The sequence below is a fragment of the Onychomys torridus genome, chromosome 8 (assembly GCF_903995425.1).
Source record: "Onychomys torridus chromosome 8, mOncTor1.1, whole genome shotgun sequence".
Classification (NCBI taxonomy): domain Eukaryota; kingdom Metazoa; phylum Chordata; class Mammalia; order Rodentia; family Cricetidae; genus Onychomys; species Onychomys torridus.
In genome coordinates, this window is record NC_050450.1 from 5,189,210 (window position 1) to 5,214,315 (window position 25,106).

Below are 25,106 nucleotides of genomic sequence, written 5' to 3' on the forward strand. Positions count from 1 at the left end.
TATTGAAAAGGCAGTTACCATATATTACCTTCTGGAGAATCCAACTGCCTGGCTACAGTTAATGCTTACCAAAGCTGGCATTTTGGGCTCTCAATCCCCATTGGCATCGGAAGGGGAGAATTTTTCACAAAGGCCCAGTAGGTCTCTGCCATGTTGGGCTTCAGCAGCAGCCACAGGGTGCACACAGTGCTCAGGAATCCAAAGAGGAACCTCATTGTCCTGAGGAAAGACATAAACAGAACCCTGGGCCCACACCAGCACCAGATTGGTTCCCCTCCAAGTGCCAGTACAAAGATCCTTCCATCGCTCCAGAGGGTAATTTGCAACAGGAGCCCTCCAGTGCAAAATAGATATCCCAGCAAAATCCACCGATATAAGCTGGGCGGCGGTGATGCCGCATGCCTTTAATCCCAGCACTCGGGAGGCAGAGGCAGGTGGATCTCTGTGAGTTCGAGGCTAGCCTGGTCTACAGAGCTAGTCTAGGACAGGCTCCAAAGCTACAGAGAAACCCTGTCTCGAAAAACCAATAAATAAATAAATAAATAAAATATATAAAACAAGGGAAAGAATAGAATGTGGAGAGGAATGATGAACCCCTTTTTACTTTAGCAAAATAAGTTTGTTCTTTTATTTTTTTAATACTTCAAAATTTTATTTTATTTTTTTTACTTTTTATTTGTTTATCCTTTTTTTTTTTTGTATGTGGAGCTGAGGATCGAACACAGGGCCTTGCGCTTGCTAGGCAAGCGCTCTACCACTGAGCTAAATCCCCAACCCATTATTTTTTTTAATAAATTAATTTATTTTTTCTATTAGCAGCTTGATACAGTATAAATTATCTTAATAGTGAAATGTTTCATTGAGGCTTGCTCAGTCATTGAGTAAAATTAAAACTTATTATAAGGCACAGTCAACCTAGGTTCCCCCATGCTATATATATAGCCTCCATGGTTCTGTGGGTTGTAATCTGATTGATTTTTGCTTTATATCTAGAATCCACTTATGAGTGAGTACATGCCGTGTTTGTCCTTCTGGGTTTGGGTTACCTCACTCAGGATGATATTTTCTAGTTCCATCAATTTGCCTGTGATTGATTTTAGTTTGAAGTCTTTTTTATTAGATATTACGCTAGCTTGTTTCTTAGGTTCATTTGCGTGGAAAGCCTTTCCCCAGCCCTTTACTCTGAGGTAGTGTCTGTCTTTGAAGTTAAGGTGTGTTTCTTGTATGCAGCAGATAGATGGATCATGTTTTCTTATCCATTCTGTTAGTCTGTGTCTTTTTATAGGTGAGTTGAGACTGTTGATATTGATGGATATTAATGACCTGTGATTGTTAATTCCTGTTATTTTTGTGGTCATGTTGTGTTGTCTTTCTTTGGTGTTTGTTGGTGTGGGATTATCTATTGCCTGAGTTTTCATAGGGGTGTTTAGCTTCTTTAGGTTGGATTTTTCCTTCTAGTGCTTTCTCTAGGGCTGGGTTTGTGGACAGGTATTGTTTAAATCTGGTTTTATCATGGAATATTTTGTTACTCCGTCTATGGTGATTGAGAGTTTTGCTGAGTATAATAGTCTAGGTTGGCATCCGTGGTCTCTTAGTGTCTACATAACATTTGTCCAGGACCTTCTAGCTTTCATAGTCTCTATTGAGAAGTCTGGTGTTATTCTGATGGGTCTGCCTTTATATGTTACTTGGTCTTTTTCCTTTGCGGCTCTTAAAATTTTTTCTTTGTTCTGTATGTTTAGTGTTTTGATTATGTGGTGAGGGGACTTTTTTTTTTTTTTTTTTTTTTTTGATCCAACCTATTTGGTGTTCTGTAAGCTTCTTATATCTTCATAGGTATTTCTTTCTTTAGGTTAGGAAAGTTTTCTTCTATGATTTTGTTGAATATATTTTCTGTGCCTGTGAGTTGGTATTCTTCTCCTTCTTCTATCCCTATTATTCTTAGGTTTGGTCTTTTCATTGGTGTCCCATATTTCTTAGATGTTTTTGTGTTACGACTTTTTTGGCTTTAGTGTTTTCTTTGAGTGATGCATCTATTTTCTCTATTGTGTCTTCAGTGTCAGGGATTCTCTGTTCCATCTCTTGCATTCGGTTGGTTATGCTTGTTTCTGTAGTTCCTGTTGGTTTAGTCAGGATTTCTATTTCTAGCATTCCCTCAGTTTGTGTTTTCTTTATTGTCTCAATGTCTCATCTGTTTAATTACTTTTTCTTGGCTTTCTTTGATTTCTTCCAATTTTTGTTTGTTTTTTCTTCTGTTTCTTTAAGGGAATTTTTTATTTCTTCTTTAAAGGAGTTTTTCATTTCCGCTTTTTTTTTTTTGAGTTGAGGATCGAACCCAGGGCCTTGTGCTTGCTAGGCAAGTGCTCTACCACTGAGCTAAATCCCCAACCCTCTCATTTCCTCTTTAAGGGAATTTTTTATTTCTTCATTAAGGGCCTCTATCATCTTTTTTTTTTTTAATGGTTCGCTCTATTTTTTTTTTTAAGATTTATTTATTTATTATGTATATACTGTTCTGCCTACATGCATGCTTGCAGGCCAGAAGAGGGCACCAGATCTCATTATAGATGGTTTCAAGCCTCCATGTGGTTGCTGGGTATTGAACTCAGGACCTCTGGAAGAACAGCCTAACCTCTAACCTCTAAGCCATCTCTCCAGCCCCTCTATCATCTTCTTAGAGTCATTTTTAGGATTGATTTCTTCTGCTTCTGCCTTGGTATGTTCAGGTCTTGTAGGTGTAGAATCACTAGGTTGTGATGTTGTCATATAGGTCTTCATGTTGTTGCCTGTGTTTTTGCACTGGCGTCTACTCATCTCTTCCTCTGTTCGGTGTAGGCGGTGTCTGTGTCTGAAGGTGCTTCTCTTGTTCTAGTCTTGGTTCACTAGGAGTTCTTGGTTAAATTGGTGCTGTTGGGCTGTTTCTTTGGGAGCATCTTAGTCCAATCAATGTTAGTGGGTTCTGTATCTGGGAGCAGTTGTTCCCAGTTGGTGTAGGCTGTGCTTATGGTTTCAGTGGTTGTTAGGTTCGTAGGGGTTAGGTTTTTTTGTTTGTTTGGTTTTTTTGTTTTATTTTGTTTTTCGGTGAGGGAGCAGGGAAAGGTAGCTGTCTGGTCGCTGGAATTCCGATGGGTAGGGCCTAGGGGCTAGAGACCTGATCTGTCTGTCTGGAGATGGGGGCTTACCTGTTCTCAGTGAGTGAAGTGTATACTTAGGATTCTGGTGATCTGGTTTGGTGGCTGGGTGTTGTCTTCTTTTGTGTTCTCAGGTCACGGTTTGCTCATTCGTCAACTCCTCAGCTGCTCTTGTTTCCTCAGACTGCAGACTGTAGGATGGATTTCAGCTGAGCAGGGTAGTCTCACCAATACCTCCAAGTTGTTGGGTTTTGCAGGATTGGCAGCTGGGCCCTGGGTCGGCCTCAGACAGAGTGTTCAGATCTGTTCTGGTCTCGTCCCATGGAGATGGTTCCTTTCCCGGGTGCTGGGATTAAAGGCATCCCTGTTCCAAGCTCTTGATTAAGAGCTTGTTTTCACTAACTCCTCAGCGGGTTAATAGCTCAGTTTCTGGTCTTTATTACAACTCAAGAATGTCATTTTTATTATATGTGAATAAATGTTGCTTGTGGGTGCTAGGGACCAAACCCCAGTCTTCTGCAGTGCCCTTAACCCACTGCTGAGCCATCTCTCCAGCCCCCAGAAGAGTCATAAGCATCTGGATCTATGCTAGCTAGCTCCAGGCCAGAATCTTCCCAAGAGTACAACCCCCTTATGGGTGGAGGGGCAGTTGCCATTTGAGTGTCCAATGTCTCCGATTCCCCTGATCAAAGCTTCTGAATGATTAGCCCTTATCAATAACCCTATCAGTATTTTTTTTAGGGGGAGAGGGTGTTTGAGACAGTTTATCTATATAGCCTTGACTGTCCTGGAACTCTTTAGACCAGACTGGCCTCAGAACTCAGTCTGCCTCTGCCTTCCAAGCCCTGGGATTAAAGGTGTGATAGTCCAGCCTGACTATCGATATTTATGAGATAAATCTTTTTAATGTTTTTTTTTTTCTCTGATAGTTTCATACATATATACAATGTATACAATCCACCTGACTACCCCTCTACATCTCCTGGAGTTTACTTTTTTTACATTTACTTACGGGGGTAGGGGTGGGGTGGGGAGTGGAGTGGGTGTACACGTGTTGTGGTATGTGTATGGAGGTCAGAGGAGAAATTGAAGGAGCCAGCTCTCTTCTGTCTTGTGGGTTTGAGGAACTGAACTCAGACTTACCAGCAAGCGTCCTCATCTGCCGTCATAGTTAGCTTCAGCTGTCCACACCTGAGGAAAGGAAGCTTGGACTGAGGAGCTGCCTGTGGGGCCTTTTCCTGATTGTGAGTGTAGGCAGGTCCAGCCTACTTTGGGTGGTCCCATCCCTAGACAGGTGGGCCTGGGCTGGATACGGTGACTGAATGGGAGCCTGGGAACAGACCTGTAAGCTAAAATAAACCCTTTCTTTCTCATTTTGCTTTTGGTTATGGTGTTAATCATAGCAACAGAAAGTGAACCAGGTCGCTCACTAAACCATCTCCCTGGTGATTATTTTAAATAGGATCTTACTGTAACCTACCTATCCTAGGTATTAGCTTCCATGGTCGGTTTGAAATGATTTTTTTTTTTGTTTGTTTGTTTGTTTTTTTCAAGACAGGGTTTCTCTGTGTAGCTTTGGTGCCTGTCCTGGATCTCGCTCTGTAGCCCAGGCTGGTCTCGAACTCAGAGATCTGCCTGCCTCTGCCTCCCGGGTGCTGGGATTAAAGGTATTAAAGGCGTTAAAGGTGTGCGCCACCGCCGCCCAGCTGAAATGACCTTTTAAAAAATTGTGTGTGTGTTTGTTTTTAAGACAGGATGTAGCTCTGGCTGGTCTAGAACTCACCATGTAGACCAGGCTAGCCTCAAAATCACAGATCTTCCTTCCTTTGCCTCTGCCTCCGTGGTGCTGAGATTGAAGGCATGTACTACCACACTCACTTGGATCTTTTATTCTTTGCTATGCAAAGGATGGTCTCCTGGGGGCGTGGACAGGGTAGGCAAGTACCAAACACAGAACCACTGAGAGGTGACTCTTACATAGCCTTTTTTTTAGAAATTTAGTTTCCAGGGGCTGGAGAGATGGTTCAGAGGTTAAGAGCACTGGCTGCTCTTCCAGAGGTCCTGAGTTCAATTCCCAGCAACTGCATAGTGTCTGGCATGCACGCAGGACACTGTATATATAATAAGTAAATCTTTAAAAAGAAATGAATTTAACTAAAACCAGGCACCTTTAATCCCAGGATTCAGGAATCAGAGGCAGACTCTGAGCTGGAGGCCAGCTTGGCCCACACAGCTAGACTATGACTCACAAGTGGGTGTGAGTGCTTCCTGCTGTTGCAGAGAACCTGATTTTGGTTCCCAGGGGACACTTTGAGGCTGCTCAGAACTGCCTATAATTCCAGCTCCAGGGGATCAATGCCCGGATGGGTACATGCACACCCACAGTATACATCATACAGACTCGCATAAATGAAAGAAAAAAAAAAAACAAAAACAAACTGTAAGCCTGGCCTTCCTTGTTTCAGGTCCTGCTGGCTGGGCTCTCTGTACAAAAGCAAGCGCTTCCTTTAAACAGCCCTCTTTTTCTTTTGTCTTGTTTTTAAAGATTGCTTTTGTCTTTTTCAAGATGGTCTCACTATGTTGCTCTGGCTGTCCTGGAATTCACGAAGATCTGCCTGCCTCTGTCTCTTGCTCTTTAGGTGTCTCTCTTGTATGTTCAGACAGCTTTTTTTTTTTTTTTTTTTTTCTACTTATATCCAAAGATTCTGTGAGTGTTGGAAGATTTTTTTAAACTATTGGTATGTGTTTAAAAAGTAAGCTTACTTTACGACTTTAAAATCAGCGCTGTGGCACTGTGCAACCGAGCGAGACCATGTTCAAAAGTGCAAGCGGGCTCAGTAAGTATACACAGTGATTGCTGCTCAAGTATGAGGACCTAAATTCGGGTCCCTAGCACCCACATGAGAAGTGGAGGGAAGGCGCACGCACACTTGGGGATCTTAGTGCTGGGCGGCAGGGAGATGGGGCCCACCTGCCTGCTCAGCAACGAGGAGAGTGTTCAGCTCAAAAGCTAAAGGTGGGGAGTCAGACCCGACTGCGAGCGAGCGCTGCTCTGCACCGCGCCGGCACACACCGCGCGGTAAAGGCGGACTGTTCCGGCGGCCACACAAGTCAGGCGCGCTCCTCCAGGCCGAACGCGGCCGCAGGCCCCGCCCCATGGCCTGCCCCGCCCTTTCGGGCGCACCGGTTCCCACGGCGACCAGGCGCCAGGCTCCAGCAGCGGGTACTGAGCGGCGGCGGCGCCTTCATGAGCGGGGCGGGGGTGGCGGCCGGGGCGCGGCCCCTCAGCTCCGGGGCCCCAGGCTCCCGGGGTGCGTCCCGCCCACGCCCGCGCCCTCCCGTCGGCCCGCAGCACGCGGGGACGCAGCCGGCTCCGCTCGGGCTCAGCGAGGCACAGAAGCGGATCCTGGACCTGGAGAAGAGCCTGCAGTTCCTACAGCAGCAGCACTCGGAGACGCTGGTCAAACTCCACGAGGAGATCGAGCACCTGAAGCGGGAGAACAAGGGTGAGCCTCTGGGTGCTGGCCCGGCATTTACAGCCCGAAGGCCATCAACTCTGAACAGTCTTCGGGTGAGGGGAAGTTCGGGGCGCTTCTCTTCAGTGTGTCCTTTTGTGCCCCGCCCCCAGACAAACGCTGATCCTCTGTGCACTCTGCCCAGCGCAGTGTGAGGCCTACCCCGTTGTTTAAAACCGTTGCGGAAGTTAATGGTCACCAACTAAACACATGGGCAGGGGCTGGTCCCTTCCAGCGGGGCGCCCTTCATGCTCCCCACCAGGCTTGGCCTACTCAGAACTGGAGGCCTCTGTGCTGCTAGCACCTTAGCTAGGGCCCTCAACTTCCTCCCTCCCTGTGGCCTCAGTTTCTCCCTTTTTCTGGTACTGTTTTTTACCTGGAATGCCAAAGATTCTCTCACGGGGCATCTTATCTTCGGGCTCCCTCTCGATGCTTTCTTTGAGGCTCTCCCCTTGTCTCACTGACCAGCCCCATGTCACACACACCCTGTTGCCAGGGGCTCCGGGAAGGCCATCCTGCCTTCAGCAGCCCTGCCCCTGCCTGGCCTAGTGGATAGGTTCCTCACAGGTGTTGGGGATGACAGGGATCAGCCTGAGGTAAACGTTTGTTATTTTGGTGCTCTTACCCTGCGAGGAACACGTCCTGAACAGGACAATTCCACAGAAGAGCTGTTTATTAATATAGGATAGGAAGAGACAGACGTGACAGGCCTGTGTGAAACATACACGTGGTCAAGAGAAAAGGAAGAGACCTGTGCAAAATGGCACCGGCTTTTTAAAGTATGGGCCACGCATGCATACAGGACCGCATGTGGCTACTCCACGCATGTGTGTAGATTACGTGGCCGCTCTTTACAAAGCCATGCAAAGCCACGGAGTCCTAAGTCACTTGAGATGTTTTGACCCGGAAATGGCTATTTTGAACCGGAAATAACTACGCGGTGCGCCGGACAAGCCCAACTGTGTGGGCATGTTGTGACTTCATGTCAGTAAAGGCTTGGTGGGAAAAGCTCGTGGGGCCACACTTGCTCTCTGAGTGGCTGTAGATTTTAGATGTGGTAAGGAGTATTTACTTGCTTTCAGATCTCCACTACAAACTAATCATGAATGAGAAGCCTCAGAAAAAAGGTAGGACTCAGACGCCTGCTGGGAACTCAGGGGGACCAATTTTGGGCACTTGGACAGATGTCACCTTCCCAGCCACGGCTGGTTGGCTTGCTCCGCAGCAAAAGCACGAGGTCTGTGCAGTACAACAGTAAGGGGCTGCTGAGCAGAACTCCTGAATCAGGAGTGGCCCTTGTGGCAGCAGCCCCCATCTCCTGGACCTCATTACCCTGGTAGGTTGATGGCTGCTGTGGTGCCTGCCCCTGGGTCCCCAGCCCTGTGTCACTGATTCCTTACACTTGAGTGAGGTGTCTTTCTGCACATCCACTTTGGGGACTCCTTCCTGCCATCTCTACAGCAACCTTAGGGACCTGAGAACTAGCCAGTATTCAAAACACTTCATCCTTCACAGCCCAAGGGCACATCAGTTGAGTTCCTGGGTTCTCTTCTGTAATAAACTTTGAGGTCATCTGGTGATCTGTTAAACGTGTCTGCTTGGAAGCATCCCAGTCCTGGCATGCCCGGGCTCCCTCCTCGTGAAGACATGCCTACAGCAGGAGGTGGGAGGGCTTCTCCAGCAGGGCAGCATGACCTATTATGGTGTTTGAGCCCAGTGCAGCCCAGGTTGGTGGCCACACCAGTGCAGCTCCTGGTGGCCCTGGAAGAATGTAGAGGTGGGAATGCAGGCTGTGTCTGATCCAAGACCGGCCTCAGGACCTGCTGCTCCTTCAGTCACAGGCCCTCTGCTTTGCAACTGGCCCCTGCAGAAGCCTGTCCAGGGGTAACTGCTCCTGTGGGGGCTCATCTAGGAGTGTGGAACACAGCCCTGCCAGGTTTGGGGAGGCCCTGCTTAAGCATGGAGGGCCAGGGAGTGGGCAGCAGGTTCTCAGCTGAGCCCTGCATCTTCCCTACAGGCAGCATCTCCACATCCAGCCTTCAGTCCAACAAGTCTGCCTCCAACTCCATCACGTCCGGTGAGCCAGGGCCCCAGGCTGGGCAGTCTGGTCTCTGGCAAAAGGGGTGTGGCCCCAATATCCTGTGTACAGAAACAACAGAAAGGGGTCTATGGGCCAGGAGTCCTTGAGGGGAGGCTCTACTGAGGGGACAAAGCCTGGCTGTCAGTGTGGCACAGCCAGATGATGTAGCAGGCCCACCCGGGTAGGATAGTGAGTAGCTGTGTCATTAGCGGAGGAACAAGCCCCCCAGCTCATTTCCTTCTGGGAGGGTCGGTGCTCTGCCACAGTCCTACCCCTCTCCTCGCCTCCTACAGGAGGCTAGCCAACTTCACAAGCAAAAGCCCAATTGATCAGCGGGCCTTGGAAAATAAACACATGCAGGCCAGATCCCAGGCCCCCGCAGTTTCTTCTACCTGAAACAGAAGCCAGTGTCCACCACTGATTTTTCTGGCACGTTCAGCAGGCACCACCACAGTAACTTTACCCCTCTCTCTGCAGCCCTGTGGAAAGTGTTTCCCTCTCTCAGGGCGGTGGAGGAAACTGCCACAGGGTCAGGGCTTCTTGGGTACACTGGTTGATCCTAGAGAATGGGTCTATGACTTTTAAGGCCTTTTGTGATGGCCCTGTTGGTGTGTCCTGCAGCCAACTCACAAAGCAAGACCAGGCCCCAGCCCAGCTCCTTCAAGAAGCAAGAACTGAAGTCTGATGCCCTCCAGAAGACAGACCTGGAAGAGCAGTCACTCAGCAGCGCCGCCCTGTTCCACAGCAGCAAGCTGGACAGAGTCCCTGAGGCGCAGGGGCAGGCCAAGTACGGCCTGCTTACACCCGAGGACCAGGCCTGCACCCCAGGGGCCCCAAGCTTACCCTTAATAGGTTTCCATCCTGGGACCAGCAGGCTGCCTTGTCTCCATCTGCTGGGACCTGACTCCATTATGATGAAAATGGGCTCCAGGGAGCAGGCAGCTGCCAGGCTGTTGTCCACCTACTGGGCACTACTTTCTTCTCTCCCCTGGGGGTCCTGCAGAGACCCCTGGCTGACCTCACCTACAGGGGACCAGTGGAAACCCCTAAATTACTGTTTTCTCAGAGAAGAGACAAAAAGTGATTTGGCCTCCTAATTAGTTTGCCAGAAAGTGGGTGGGGTGGGGGACCAGGGTCTTAATGTGCTGCCCTGGCTGGCCTGGAACATACTCTGCGGGCCTTTACCGGCCTCTGCCTCCTGAGTATGAGGATCACAGGTGTGCACCGCCACACCTGGCTGTGACCAAGTATCTGGTCAGTCCACCTTCTCTGAAGCCCCAACTCCTGGAACCACCTTGGGCAAGAAACATGCTGGGTGGGGTCATCTGGCAGCTAGCTAGTTGCCCCCTCAACAGGTGGGAGAAGAGAGACTTGGGTCCTAGCTGGCTCCAGAACACCCTGGCAATGGAAATGGACCTCTTCCACACTGGCAGGCATGGGTGCTACCCCAGGGAGGTTGTGGGGGGTTGGCTAGACCATTCCCACAGGTTGCCTCTGGGTTGCTGTAATGTTTCAGAGACGAGGATGCAGAGGCTTCTAATTCTGGGGTCACGTTGCTAGGGGGCATCCATGGCCGGCAAGGGACAGGGGTGGCCCCCTTACTGAACCTGCCCCCGCACCTGCGCAAGCCCACCACAGTGCAGCAGTGTGAGGTGGTCATCCGTCAGCTGTGGAACGCTAACCTCCTGCAGGCCCAGGAGGTGAGGCCCTGGGCAGGCACATGACCCTGCATGCCAGTGGCATGGGACACTGTACCCACCACGTCTTTCTCTGTCTTTCAGCTACAACACCTCAAGTCACTCCTGGAAGGGAACCAAAGGTCCAAAGCTGCAACTGAGGAGGCTGGGCTAGGCTCTCCAAAGTGAGTGCCTCGTGCCCGGAGCGCCCTGCCCCAGCCCAGAGGAGGCGTGAGGTGGGCCTCACGGCTAACTTCCTTTCCCAGGGACCAGGAGTCCATGCAGTTCCCCAGGGTCACTGCCAAGGGCCTCTCTAAGAAGTGGTGAGTTCCAGTCACAGGGAGTGGGCGCCCCACAGCTTGGTGGCACAGACACGAGGGTAAGGCGTCCAGAGGAAAAGCCAGGCAGGCTCTGCTCCCAGTCTAGCCCCTGGTCCAGGGCACCCTTGAGGCAGCTGGCAGCCACTTGCCCTGACTATCCTTTCCTCCACCCCAGCCTAATTCTGAGCCCAATGCCTGCAGCAGAGCGTGCCATCCTGCCTGCACTGAAACAAAGCCTGAAAAACAACTTTGCTGAGCGGCAGAAAAGGCTGCAAGTAGTGCAGAGCCGGCGCCTGCACCGCTCTGTGCTGCTGAACCGGCGCCCCGGAGCCCGGCCGTCATCTCTTGACAGTGGTTCACACCAACCCTACTTTTCAGCCACACGAAATTCCAAGACAGACAGAACCCATGACAGATAAAGTACTTGCTCTCAGAACTGAGGAAACTGTCTATTTCTTCTATTTTACTAGTCCTGCATTTATGCAAATGCACATTATAAAATGTTATTCTACCTGTTGACTGAAAATAAAAATTGTTTCTCCAAGTCATAAGCCTCCTTCCTTTCAGCTGTCAGGTGTCCCTGCTGCTCTGGAAGTGCCCTCCCCGGGTAGCCAAGGCTGGTACATCACCCTGAGATGTGTCTCGTGGCACTCCGGGGCAGCTGACTTTGTTACTTGACTGGCCTGAGGGCTGCCTTCTAGGTACATGGATATGACTGAGAACCAGACACTGTCCTGTGCTGCCTGGACACCAGTCAGGCTGGGCTGAGCTGCTTGAGGGCTCACAGGTCCACAGCTGAGGGAAAATTGTCCTCTCCAGATCACACTACCCCAGACCAGCAGCTACCACCTGGAAGTGGCCAGCTTGTGCCTACTCCTGCCCAGCTGCACAGACCTCACACCACCACTGCTCACTGCATTACTCTCAGAACTAGACTGGGGCCCAGGCCTGAATCAGGATGCGATGTCAGAATGTGGATGAAGTCCAGGGTTTCCCAAGATGGACAGCATCCCCAGCAGTGGGCCCAGACTCACAAAAAGGTGTAGATACAGTAAACTCCTGACAAACACAGGAATAATAAATTTATTATAAGAATCATATAACAGAGTAGTGCACATATAAAAAGGGGGAATTTCTTCTCATCAGCGTGCTGCCCACTGCTGCCCAGTGTGGCAAGTGCCTTATAGCAGCACACTGCAGGAAGCCCAGACTCGTGGCGGACAGAGTAAGAACATGGTGTCTGAGGCTGTGGGTCCCAATGACAGGACCTGACTAACCACTCAGGCCTTCAGCCAAGAGTGGCACAGGAATGTCAGGGACAGCCCGACCCCAGCTGGCCCTCCTCCTCAGAACACTGTGAGGAAACCATGAAGCTGAGATTCTGCTGGTGGCAGAGAACCTACTGGCCTTCCCTTCAGACTAAACCTGTGCCCCAGATTCACAAATATCCCTGTGATGTGCCAACATGCCTTCTGAGGGCTGTGACTGGGGTACTGTGTGTACAGGGAGGGTTTCCTGTGTCCCCCACATTCTCCAGACACAAGTACAGTGCACTGTGACAGAGATGCTTAGATGGGACCTGAGTTCTCATGCTGCTGTGTGGACAGAGTCCAGAAAGGCTGTGGAAGTGTGGGGCCTGACTTCTGGAAGAAACCAATGGAAAACCTTCCTGGGAACAGCCCAGACCCTTATGCAGCCAGCTCCACAGCTACCTGCTCAATACTGCACAAGCATGGGAAGACATCTGCCAGGTCCCCAAGATAGAAGGTGAAAGCGGGAAAGCTAACCTAACCCAGGCCCTCGAAGAAGCCAACACTAGGAACGTCTGGTAGGCGGTGTGGAGTCTGCAGCCAGAAGGGCTGCCAGCAGTCCTGAAGTTCAAGTTCGCTAGGCAGCTGAGAGGCAGGCCTGGTGGATGCTCTGGGCCCAGGTGTTGAGCAGGGCTGTGACTGAGTGCTTGTCGGGGAGCTGCAGCAGCCTGGAGGTCATGCACTGGTGCACTGATTGCAGAAAGGGGTTGGCATCTGCAACACAGCGGCAGCAGCAGCCCTGAGTGCCAAGCCTGGTGAGGCAGCAGTCACCTGGCCAGCTCTTGCATCACCTCTGGGAAGGGGTGCCACCCCTCAGTCCCCTGCACTCCACTTTCAGTTAAGAACTGGAATTCGTATGGGGTCTGGAGGCCCAGACGGTCCCTGCTGTGTGCCAGCAGATCATTAGGTACTGTTCCCACCCCAGGGGTCACCCTGTAGAGCTCCAAAGGAGTATCATGAACTTGACTGCCCTCCTCCACTTGACAGTGCCCTGGAACTGTGGGCAAGGGACAGAGGGCAGAGTGGCCCTCTATCTCTAGGCAACTGCTGTCCAGCCTACCCTGCCCACTGGGGAGATGGGAGGCATCTTTCAGCTGTATGCCCAGAGATGACCCCTGCTGCCTTGGTTTCTCTGGGTTCACCCACCGTACTGCCACTGACGGTCGATCCACATTGGGCTCTGAGCAGGGTAGTCAGCAGGCACACTGAGCTCCAGTGGTGGCACACTGGGGAGGTCCTTGTCATCTGCGACACAAAACTATACATATGACCTGGCCAACAGCCTGGCAAGCACCAACACAACCCTGCCCACCTCATCCATGCTCCTGAAAGGGCTCTCTACCCTGCACAGGGTTCCACCGAAGCCTGCTGCAGACCTAGAGGCCTCTTAGCTTCTCAGGCTCTAAAGCAAGGAAACACCTTGGGCAGACAGGAGCCTGCTAATCTTTTCCCCGGGACCGCTAGCAACCATAGCTACTTTTGTGGAGAAAGACAGGTGAGTGGACTCGGGCTAGATGATCTAGGGAGCTGGGGCATGAATGAGAAGAGAGGCTACAGCAGAAGTAATGGCGGAGTGAGTGAGCAAGTGTGAACCTGAAGGCCCCGGAGAGCCCCAGCAGGGATGGCAAGCCACCCCACCCCCAACCCCGGACACTCACCCAGCTTGCAGATCAGGTGGACAGTGCCATTGTTGCTGCAGTGAGAAGGGTCCAAGTTCACCAGGAACTTGGGGTCCAACCTGGCCACTTCACCTTGCAGCACATTGGGGATGCTCTGGTGCTCTTCCTCCTCAAATCTGCGCTTCCGGGAACACACCACTGGGGACCTGGAGGAGGGGACCGAAGTGATTATGCAGATGTCACACAGCCTCTGGCCTGCTGCTTATCACTAGGCCCAATCTGGAGGTACGTACACGATAGGTGGGCCGTGGATGGCCATCATGGCTGGCACGAACGTGCGGTACAGGGAATGGTTGAAGACAGGTGAACGGATGTTGGCCAGAACTGCGTCTAGGAGTGGCTGGCACAGGTCCTGCTGTTTGGTTGGAAGAACTGGTGGTGGTGGGGGTGTGGGCTAGAGACAAGTTAGGTGGAAAGGGTCAGTGGCCTGGGCTCAAGGCCTCACCATTCTGAGGTATCTTCCAGACCCCAGGGTCCCCAACAGCCTGTACCCTGGCAGAGTGCAAACAATGGTGACTGTTTCTGAACATATTTCCAGCCTCCAGCCTCACTCCTACCCCAGGGCCCTCATCCTCAGGCCAGGGTCTGAACAGAATGGCAGACACAGGGGGACAGAGGTAAGGATTCGTGGCAAGAGTGACTTCTCCCTTCCTTGCTCCACTGGGTAGAATTTCCAGATCAGATCTGGTCCGGTCCTTGACAGTGCTAACTCCTGACCATAAAGACTCCTTCCACAGGGTGGGCCCTTGGGATCTGCTCACCACCGCCATGTCGTTCTTGAGTTTCTCCAGGGCAATCTCACACTTCTGCAGGGTCTTCAGGGGACACCTGGGGAGAGGGCACATGATCTGACACTGTGGAGGGCCAGAGCAGGTGACTCTTGGGTGCTGGTCCCTATCACCATCCAGGTAGCCTCAACCCCTGGACACCACCACAGGAGTCCCAGCCCTCTAGCTTCTTCCAGAACAGACCCAGCAGGTCTCAGTCTCACCCAAGTCAGCTCTTGCCCCATCTTGGCCCTGTGGCTTGAAGGATTCCAACCTTCAAGGAGCTCCAACAGGTCCCACCCAGCAGTGACTACAGACAACTGGGAGAATCCTCCTGAAGGACAGTGGAGCCTACGGTGAGCTGAATTGACACTTCGGCAGGTGTGGAGACACATCCATGTGCAGTCCTGAACACTGCTGTGTACAGCACCCTGCGGTGGCTGGTGGCAGAAGAAGTTGGAAGCCAGGCAGCCCAGGGTCAGCCATGAGCTTCTCATAGGCCCTATTGGGTTCATCTTTACAACTAGTGCACACGGCTGGGCCGACAGCATATGGGTGAGACGCAGCAGTCCACCGAAGGCTGACTCAGCCAACCTGTCATGGGTAGCTGAAGGTGGGGCCACCATGAACCAAGCTATGACAGTCTCCAGTGGAAGTGTGAGGTGCACGAACCCCTGAACAGGGTTGAAAGGTGGGTGCTGGGACAGTGTAGATAGGGTTGAAGTTTCAGCACACATCTAATTGTGAAGTTATCCGTGCTTCAAGTACAGCCCAGAGTGCTGGACTCTTTGTAAAGCCACACTGTCACCAAGTCTTGGGGACCCTCTGTGAGCCGTGGGTCAGCACAGTCCTGCCCAAGGCCCCAGAGCAGTGCTCACCGCTTAGAGGGGTCAGTGAGAATGTCCAGCAGGCTCTTCATCTTACTTAGGTCCTTTTTCCTGTCTGGGGAGGAAAGGGGACATTCAGAAGCAGGCCCTGGATGTCCCGGCCTGCCCTGGCCTGGGCCAGCCTACCTTCATTCTTGTCGATCTTGTTGATCATGCGCCGCAGGGGCTCGATGTACTTGGACAATTGCTTCAGCTTGTCCAGGTACTGCTGCTCTTCAGCCTGGCTGGAGCCGGCTGGGCTCATGACCGAGCTGGGGTTCACTGTGGGGACAGGATGCGTAAGATGGATGGTACCGCAGCAGCTCTGAGGGTCCCTTGAGACCTTTACACAACTTGAGACTCGAGAGGGAAGGGGATTAGGCACCTTGTGGAGTTGTCCACCCAGCCCAGGCCCAACTTACCAGGGGTGTTTAAAGGTCCAGGAGAGGGGACGCTGAAGTTCTGTGGGGTGCGTGCTGTCACTGGGCTCTGAGAAGGCTGTGGTGAGGGGCTAGGCAGGAAGCTGCTGGGGGATGGGGCAGGGCCAGAGCTGCAGCCAAGTGAATAAAAGAAGGTCTGAGCCCAGAACACCATGCCAGCTGAGGCCCAATGGGGTGAAGGGAGGGTGGGGCTTGTGTGCATCCCCAGCACCCTACCTGACATTGGAGTTGGGCTGTGAGCCAGGCTGTGGGGATGGTTGCGGGGGAGGGGGCATCGACTGTGGGGTCTGCACCTGCTGGCCCGGTGATGGTGAGGACAGCATGGTGAGGCTGCTCTGGCCGACCTGGAAGTGGAAAGACTTAGCCAGCTCCATGCTGCACACACATACCAAGCACCCATTGCTCTGACGTCCTATCTTATCCATCCTTCTTCTCTTCAAGATGCTACACACCCAGGCACAAGCTTCTCTGGGTGTACATAGCACATGTTATCCAAGAGGCTGGAGGAAAGCCAGGTGGGTAGCCTGGCTCCTTGGTGGGGCCCATGAGGATTTCAGGGTTCTGGGCTGGGACAGCTGTGGTAATGGCTTGCTTCTCAAGCATTGGTGTATAAGGAGGGAGCCTAGGAAGGCCTTACGCTCTGTCATATTCTGCCTGGAAACACTCTCTGAGAGCTAGTGAAGACTGGAGACAGTCAGTCACCTTCCAGTCTTACTCTAGCTCCAAGGACAAGGCCTTGGACAAAGTGGCTCTGTGACCTGTACAGATGCTGGAGGTACTGAGGACGCACATGCATATCTATTGTACTACACTGCTGCCAGCACCTCTGGCTGGCCTGGCAGAGCCTACTTGAAGGAATGAGTGAGTTGTGTCAGAGACCACTGGGATCAGAGCACCATTGCTTCAGAGGCTTGGCTCTGTCCAGAGGCGTCTGCCCCCTGCCGTCAATGCACACTTGGACAAACAGACACAGGCTGACAGCAGCACCGTGAGCACCAGGGCCACCAATTGCATCTAAGGACTCCAAGGACTGAAAACAGAACCCCTCAAAGGGAGCAGGATGTGTGTGTGTCCCACTTCTCAGCAGAGACACGCAGGATGGCAGTTCTAGATGGAGAGACAGCTGCCTGTTGGTCTCTTGCTATCCTGGGACACCCTGGAGGCCATACCATCTTGAAAGGACCCAAGTATCCAGGGGAGTACCTCTTATACCCAGTCAATCACTATGCACCAAGCACCCCCACAGCCTGCTTCTCGTGGCTCACAGGCCAGCCAGTTCTGCAAGGCACCAAGTCAATCTGGTGCCTTTCCCAGTTTACTAGACACTGATGCCCATGGGGGTCACACCTCCACACCTTCCCACACCACCTCTGCCACATCACAAGGATTGCTGGGTAAAGATTACTGTCTGTGAGCAGGCTCTTAACTTCTCAAATTGGGAACAGGCGCAGATCCAACACGGAAAATGATACTTGCACTTCTCATCTGTCCACCCATACCGGCCAGGCCAAGGACAACATGGGGCATGGCAGGGTAGCCTGCTTGGCCATCTCAGAACTAAGCTTACAGACCCAAGTTCAGTTCCTAGAAACCACCTGGAGCAGCTCACAACCACCTATAATTCCAGCTCCAGAGGATTCAATGCCACCTTCTGGTTTCTGTGGGAATTGCCCTTACATGTACAAACTCCCACACAGATACACACACATAAACATAATTAAAAAAAAAAAAAAAAAAGATGGCCCAGACAATGGTGTCACTCTGTGACCCTGCATAGTGGGGAGCAGGAGAGCAGATTCAGGCTCCAGCCTTCCTCTGAGCAGATTCACCCTGCTGTAAGGTCAGAGTTGGGCTGGGTGGACAACATGCAGGTCTTTCCTCTGAGCACCCAGCACACCTGTGGTGCTGGGCTGCATTAGGAATCTACGGACACCAGGGCAGGTACAGGTTACACAGACCATAAAATTTGCTTGGAATCAACCCTGTACTATCAAAGTCCCAGAACCACACAGTTCCATGCAGACTACAGATGCTACTGGAAAAGGCTGTGGTCCAAGCCCTGCCCTGTTGGCCAGGCCTTCCATCCAGTGGGTTCTTGCTCTTCCCATGTTCCCAGAGACCCTGGAATCCCTTCTCTTTCTCTGTCCCATCTGTCCACCTGCCCTTGACACTGGCTGCAGCAGCTAGCCCTGGTGGCTGTTCCTTGGCCATAGTTGACTACATGGGACAGTCAGGTGCCCAGAGGGCCACAGGACTGGACAAGGCCACACAGTAGGAAGAAATCTCCCAGTTCATGTCCCACCTTAACACTCACACTCCCACACAGGCCACACTTGACACCTTCTGCCTTTGTTGAGGACACAGCAGAGGTCAAAGCAGTTATCCCAAGTTATAATACAGGGTCTATGGCATGAAGGAGCAACAGTCAGTGGAGCATGGGGACAGAGAGGCTTCCAATGTAGAGAAAACCCCAGGACCTAGCCAAAGGGTCAGCCTTTGGGGACAAGAGTGTCTCTCTCCTATTGGGAAGCCTGGACACCAGTGTCATGATTCTTCTCCCTAACACAGTCTAAAAACTTCCTCTTCAAAGTCTCCAGAGTCCAGACTGCACTCAGCCTATTTACACACAAGGCTCTTCCTGAACTACCTAAGTGGCATGTGCCCCAGCAAACTTCAGCATTTTACCAGGTCTGGAACTCCCAGAAGATGACCCAGTATGGGTCAGCCTGGATTCTCTGGCTGCCCCAGGGCAGGGCAGCTGGCAGGCCCCAGAGGATGGGAGGCAAGAGAAAGATTTCTAACAGGAAGGAAGCCAACCAAGGACGCCCTTTCACTTCCATAATTTGGAAACTCCAGACCCTCAAAAAACCTTCTAGGAGTCAGTGCCAAGTTGCTTGTCTTTGTCACCAGCTACATCCTGTACAAAGGAGCAGCCCAAAGACTATCTCTAGTCAGAAGTGACCTAGCAAGGAGCAAAAGTGTGGGGAAGAACCAGAGAGAGTGCTGTTCCTGGGCTTCTGCTGTCAGGGAAGGGGCCTTTTATGGGAGAGGGAGGGATGGGATGAACGAGACGAGACACGGACATTGGCTGTGCTCAGGCCACATTCTTAGTCCAGGGATGGGCATGTCACAGGTGCTAACAAAACCCAAAGTGGCACCTGAGGCAGAGCTTCTGATAGACCCTTGTGCACCATCCGTCACTTGCATGGAACGCAGTGATCAGTGAGGTAACTTACTCAAGGTCTCACAGGGAAAGCCCAGGCACCGTAAACATGGTACTTCGGCAATGGTAACAGCCTGCTAGGTACAGCATGTGGGAACTACTCAGCATGGCTGGGTCAGAAGGAAGAACCTGGGTAGACTTCTGAAAAAACACAGGAGGTCAGAGTGACCACAGTTGGGAAGGGAGGCTAATCAAAAGGGCCACAGAGAACCTGGAGACAGGCTTTTCTCCACTGACCTCTCTCTCTTAAGTGTTCTTGGGGTCTTTATCCTCTGAGTAAAGCAAGCAAAAATGAATGTGCTTTAAAAAAAAAAAAAAAAATCAAACCAGCTGGGCAGTGGTGGCGCACGCCTTTAATCTTAGCACTTGGGAGGCAGAGGCAGGCTGATCTCTGAGCTTGAGGCCAGCCTAGTCTAAGGGAGTTCCAGGACATAGAGAAACACTGTCTCAAAAAAGTTTTTTTAAAAAAAAAAACAAAAACAAACCAAACCAAAGCACCACCTTGCCTTAGACCCTCTGGCCACACGGTACTGCTCCAGATTCCTACAGCTGTTGTATTTGTTGTCAACACACTAGCCCACAGCTGCATGGACATGTCCCCACCTGCCAGCACCCACAGGAGGGTAATGGGTGAGTCTGGGTGGATAGCCTAGTCAATCACACCACAATGTTCTATGAGGGCAACCCAAAGTTTTCCAGGTGCCTTTTGTGTTAACCTTTATCTGTTCTTCTCTCTTCCCTCACTTCCTTGCCTTCTGGGGTTAAGAGAAAGGATGAGGCCCAGGACAGAACCTGGTCCAAGAGATGCACTCAGGAGAGAGAGCAAAGCTGTCAAGAGCAGCAACAAAAGCAGGGCTGAGGGTTCTGAGGAGACTTGACTGACAGGACTTGAGTCCCGATCCCTAGCACACTACCTCCCGGCCCCTTTCCACTTGTAAGAGGAGCCACAGTGTGAACGAACATATACACAAAAGAACCTTGCTCAAGCTCTGACATGCATCCTCAATAAATCAGGACCTTCCGTTTCTACAGAAACAGTCTTCTGTTAAGTCATTTACCCCCACAGTTCCACCTGACTCTGGACCTAATGCACCTGGACCATACAACTTAACAGCAGTGAGCACGTCCAATGTGACTGGTACCACCGAGGATCTGGATGCTTGGTGGGAACTAACAGCTGCACACAGTACGACAGCATAGACAGCAGAGTCCTAGAAAGCCACATTATTTGTTTTCCTTTGAGATCGAGTCTCATGTAGCACAGGTTGGCTTCAAACTCACTTCAAGAGTTCTAAAATTTCCGCCACTCTCAATTTTATACATGTAGCTTGGTGATCAAACCTAGGGCCTTGTGCATGCTGGGCAAGTACTCTGCCAACTTGACTCCATCCCCAGCCCATCAGTTCACTCGATCATGGAAACAAAGTAGTGTGACAATTTTAAAGTAAAGAGAAAGTTCCTCAAGAAACTTCAGCAAGAGCTGAGCATGGTGGTGCACGCCTTTCATGCCAGCACTTGGGAGGCAGAGGCAAAGTCAGGTAGATCTCTGAGTTCGAGGTCAGCCTGGTCTACAGAGTAAGTTCCAGGACAGCCAGGACTACACAGAGATACCTAGTAGGTTGCTACACAGGCTACCCTGTCTCAAAAAAAGAAAGAAAGAAAGACCAGCAAGCAGGGCTTGGCCTCAAGCAAAATTTAACATTTGTGTTACTGCTTTGAAAGCCACCATGAAGGACGTCACTGACAAAGAAAGGAGGTATGTTTCATGAAGGTGCTCAGAAGAAACCCAAGCTTTTGGGCCGAGCCCTACAAAGCCCGATCTGTAAATACCTGTGCTGTGGGCTGTCCGCCCAAAGAGATGGAGCTTGACGGGCCAGCAGACATGGTGGAGGTGGGCGGGAACCGGGCTCTTATGTGCATCCCGCCTTGGGCCAAGGCTTCAGCAATCATCTTTGAGGACAGAGGGACAACAGACAAAGTAATTGCAACCAGAACTGCAGTGCATGGCAGGTGAGGGTGTGTGCAGCCTCATGGAGTGGGCACAGAGGTGAGGCCCCTTCAAATGACCCAGATGTGTGGGGTGCTTGAGGACATGTTCAAGCACACATCTCTGACTCAGGGAAGCACCTAAGTCGAGAGGTACCAAGAATGTAAGCCAGACCCTCTATGACAGAGTCCTGGACAACCTCTGAACCACAGGCAGAACAGACCCACCCTATGGCCTGGGGTGTCAGAGCCAGACTGCTCAGAGGGCAGCTTAGGGAGACCAAGTTCTTGGGACAAACTTGGGAAGAGGACATGTCAGCCAGGCTGGCAGAGGACAAAGTTAGATGGCACAGGAGCAGCGACCTGCTCAGCACAGCATCTCTTCCAGGTCTACCTGGAGCTCACAGCACACTTATGTTCTGGAAGTGTGGAGGAATGGGGGAGGGGAATGGCAGGAGAGCCTAAGATGAAGGGCTCTCCACAGGGACATAAAAACAGCTGTAGGGTCAGGAGCTTCGAGGATCACAGAAACCTTTCCCTGGGTCAACTTCTGTTTCTTGAGTCACACAGCTAGCCAAGTGCAGGCTATCACTGTCATGGCTTTGGGGCTGGCTGTCCTTACTCTGTGTTCTGAAGTAAGGATGGAGTCCAACCTAACTCCTGGAAAGCAAGGCCTACATGCAATCAGCACGTCACACACTAGAGCAAAATGACACAACCTGGTACAGAAGGTCCTATCCACTAAGACAAAACAAACCAAACCCAGTGACAGATGTGAGAGGATCACTTCAGCCCAGGAGTCAAGAAATGAGCAGGGGCATCGTGGTAAGACCCCAGAGCAGGGTGGTATTGTAGATGATTCCATCTGTGCAGCAGAGGGAGCTAGAGACAAGGCTACAGAACAGGCCTGTTAGGACCCTGTGACATCACACACAGGGGGCGCGCTGCAAGCACCACTCCTGCTACAGCCAAACCCACCCACTGGTCCTGATGGGGCTGTCCAACCAGGAGGTTGTCCCGAGCAGCTCATCCCCCAACAGGTCAGGGGCAGACAATGTTTGAGGGTCCTCTGCCTGCACTGGGGGAGGAGGAGATAAAGGTGATCGATTTCAGGGTTCGGATAGAACTGGGGGGGTCACTTAGGGAGGTCCATTCACAATCAGTGGCTCCAGTGCCATCTCAGCACTCCTTCCAAATGACAGACCACCTAGAGGAAAGCCACGTGACGTGGGAGGTGCCACTTGTCTCCAGAAACAAGAAAAGCCATAAGGAAGGAAACATTATGGACCTTCTGGTTGGTTTTCTTTTTATTTAATTTTTAATATTTTAAAGATTTAGTTTATGGTTATGAATCTTGCCTGCATGTAATATATGTGCACCATGTACATGTCTGGTACCTGCAGAGGTCAGAGGAGGGCGTTGGAGTCCCTGAAACTGGAGTTAAAGATTGTTGTGAGCCATCATGTGGGGGCTGGGAACGGAACCCAGATCCTCTGGAAGAGCAACAAGTGTTCTTAACCCCCAAACTGTCTCTCCAGAAGACTTACGTTATTTATTTTTAAGGACTTTTTTTTTCACTTCCTGTGTAGAGTGTTTAGCCTGCATGTATATCTGTGCACCATGAACATGCAGCATCCTTGGAGGCTGGAAGAGAGTTAGTTACACATGGTTGTAAGCTATATACATGGGTGCTGGGAACCGAATCCAGGTCCTTAACAGCAGTCAGTGCCCTGACTGGTTTTCTTTATGAGGAACTTCTAACAAGGAGAGCTTATTTTCTTCCAGGCAAAAATCCAGGGGAAGCACTGTAAATATTCATAGGATCAGGAGCGGCCACCAAGTGCACCTTACTGTCCACGATCCTTTCTCTATTTCTCAACCCACTGCTACCTGCAAAGGAATTCTAACGAAGACTGAGCAGTCAGTCCAGGTCCCCGCTGTGGCCACAGTACAGGAGGCTGAGAGACACAAAGGCCTCTGGGTCAAGGTTTGGTCAAAGATCAATTCTCAGTCAGTTATACTGTGTGTGCACACAGGACAGATGTTTGTCCCCTGAACTGTCTCAGTTTGATATGATTAGAACAGAAAGTGAGGAGACCAATGTATGGGAAATAAAGACAGTCTCTGCTCTGCTTTTACAGTGGACCCCAGGAATGCCATCGAAGGAGACAGATAAAACAAACAGCACAGGGCCAGGATCCGTCCAGAACACTCACTCCAGGCCAAGAGTCCTGCCACCATACCTGTCACCTGGCACTAGTAGACTCTTTCCAGGATACCTCTGCTACCGAGGGCACACTACAGGAATGAAGCACGACTGCCTACTTGGGGCCTCCATGCCAACAACTTTCACAGGGCTGGGTGGTGGCCTGTTTTGTGGCATGTGGCAGTTCACATGCACAAAGCTGCAACAGGTGCTTTCTTCATCCTGACAATTCTAATATATGTCTTTGAGTGCTGTGGACACCGCTCTGTATAAATAAAACACTGATTGGCCAGTAGCCAGGCAGGAAGTATAGGTGGGACAAGAGAGAAGAGAATTCTGGGGGGTGGAAGGCTGGGGCAGAGAGATACTGCCAGCTGCCACCATGACAAGTGAGATGTAAGGTACTGGTAAGCCAAGAGGCACATGGCAAATTATAGACTAACAGAAATGGGTTAATTTAAGATAGAAGCTTGCCACAGCCATACAGTTTATAAGTAATATAAGCGTCTGAGTGATTATTTCAGATGTGGGTTGTGGGACCACGGGGGCTTGGTGGCACCTGGAGAGAAGATCTCCTACATTTGAGCTCCTGATTAATTAGATAACAGGCCATGCTGTGCAAGAGCCCTCAAAGCCACCCTGTGACTCACTCCTGAAAAGCTACTAAAAAACTCCAATAAGGCTGCCCAGGAGTCTCTGCCTGCAGAGGGTACACTCTGATCTCGAATCACAAGTCTTTTGAAGCTTGGCTGTGGGCTGAGGCCAGTGGCAGAACACTTACTTGCTTATCATGCTCCAAATTTTCTTTTTGTTTTGTTTTGTTTTTCAAAATGGCCACACCTGGCACCTGGCCATTTTGTTTTTGAACTCTTTTTTTTTTTTTTAAACTTGCTTATTTTTATATTATGAGCATTAGTGTTTTGCCTGCATGTATGTCTTTGTGAAAGTGTTGAGTCCCCTGGAACTGGAGTTACAGATAGGTGTGAGTTGCCATGTGGGGATCAGGAACTGAATCTGGGTCCTGTGGAAGAGCAGTCGGTGCTCTTAACTGCTGAGCCATCTCTCCAGCCCCCAAACAAATTTTTTAAAGCTCATTTCTCAGGTGGTACTACTGGACCAGTGTGTACAGAAGGGACCGTGTTAATTGTCAACGTGATGGTCTTTAGAATCACCAGGGAGACGAGTTTCCAATACTCCTGTGAGGGGTTATCTTATCAGGTTAACGGAGAGGGGTGGCCCCACTCCCTGGGCTGGGGCCCTGAACTACATAAACAGGAGAACAGAATCTAAGCGTAAGCATCCATTGCTCCCTGCCTTTGTTTTGTTTGCAATCAGGTCTCTCTCTGTAGCTGGAAGAGGTCCTGGAACTTGGCTCCCTGCCTTTGTTTTGTTTGCAATCAGGTCTCTCTCTGTAGCTGGAAGAGGTCCTGGAACTTGCTATATAGACAGACCAGGCTGGCCTTGAACTCAGAGAAATCTGCCTGCTTCTTCCAGAGTGTTGGGATTATAGTGTCCAGCACCATGCCTGGCTGCTCATTGTTTCCTGACTCTAAGGCTTCTGCAACCTTGACCCCACTGCTGTGGACTGGACCTTGAAAAACTCCTTCTCAACTTTCTTTGGTCAGAGCATTTCATTCCAGCAACAGGAAAAGTAACTGCTGTAGTATATGACCGCAGAAACTGGACATGGTCCCTCCTCTCTTTGATGTCCCAGTCGCCTCAAGTAGCAGCTCCAATCCACCACATGCTCCCTGTCATGATGCCTGCCCCAATACTGGCCCCAAAGCAGTGGAGTCAAGCCACTGTAGACGGAAACCTCCACCTGAGCCCAAATCAACTTTTCCTCTCTGCATCCATCATGTCAGGTATTTAACCACTGTGACAGAAAGCCAGCTAACACACAGCAT

The 25,106-nt window shown here is 50.9% G+C and overlaps 2 protein-coding genes across 10 annotated transcripts in view; one reads left to right on the forward strand and one right to left on the reverse strand.

Moving 5' to 3' along the window:
• The first annotated feature begins 6,281 nt into the window (after positions 1-6,281).
• Ccdc74b (coiled-coil domain containing 74B) lies at positions 6,282-11,268 on the forward strand. Of its 3 annotated transcripts, none has more exons than XM_036194440.1 (8): positions 6,282-6,637; positions 7,729-7,773; positions 8,664-8,723; positions 9,348-9,513; positions 10,243-10,426; positions 10,508-10,587; positions 10,669-10,725; positions 10,924-11,048. In XM_036194440.1, the coding sequence occupies exons 1-8, from the start codon at positions 6,379-6,381 to the stop codon at positions 10,976-10,978; spliced, it is 906 nt and encodes a 301-aa protein (XP_036050333.1). In that variant the 5' UTR covers positions 6,282-6,378; the 3' UTR covers positions 10,979-11,048. The 3 variants fall into 3 exon arrangements, with proteins under 3 accessions (XP_036050333.1, XP_036050330.1, XP_036050332.1); XM_036194437.1 differs by having other exon boundaries at positions 6,283-6,637; positions 10,898-11,268; XM_036194439.1 differs by lacking the exon at positions 7,729-7,773 and having other exon boundaries at positions 6,283-6,637; positions 10,898-11,268.
• Positions 11,269-11,769: 501 nt separating this feature from the next.
• Med15 (mediator complex subunit 15) overlaps positions 11,770-25,106 on the reverse strand; it is a 46,785-nt gene continuing 33,448 nt past the window's right edge. For 3 of the 7 annotated variants that reach the window (XM_036196101.1, XM_036196099.1, XM_036196098.1), the window contains 9 exons: positions 16,001-16,128; positions 15,767-15,894; positions 15,492-15,626; positions 15,357-15,420; positions 14,473-14,539; positions 13,945-14,105; positions 13,691-13,857; positions 13,179-13,277; positions 12,534-12,746 (listed from right to left, as the gene is read on the reverse strand). In XM_036196101.1, the coding sequence (XP_036051994.1) occupies positions 12,610-12,746; positions 13,179-13,277; positions 13,691-13,857; positions 13,945-14,105; positions 14,473-14,539; positions 15,357-15,420; positions 15,492-15,626; positions 15,767-15,894; positions 16,001-16,128 (1,086 nt within the window). In that variant the 3' untranslated portion in view covers positions 12,534-12,609. Of the gene's footprint in view, positions 12,747-13,174; positions 13,278-13,690; positions 13,858-13,944; positions 14,106-14,472; positions 14,540-15,356; positions 15,421-15,491; positions 15,627-15,766; positions 15,895-16,000; positions 16,129-20,837; positions 20,958-25,106 lie in introns of all 7 variants that reach the window. The other 4 variants (XM_036196096.1, XM_036196102.1, XM_036196100.1 and 1 more) reach the window with 4 other exon arrangements.

Coding starts and splice junctions, on each gene's coding strand:
- Ccdc74b (XM_036194437.1), top strand. CDS start 6,379: ATGAGCGGGGCGGGGGTGGCGGCCGGGGCGCGGCCCCTCAGCTCCGGG. Junction 6,638..7,728: donor CCTGAAGCGGGAGAACAAGG/GTGAGCCTCTGG, acceptor ACTTGCTTTCAG/ATCTCCACTACAAACTAATC. Junction 9,514..10,242: donor GAGGCGCAGGGGCAGGCCAA/GTACGGCCTGCT, acceptor GTAATGTTTCAG/AGACGAGGATGCAGAGGCTT.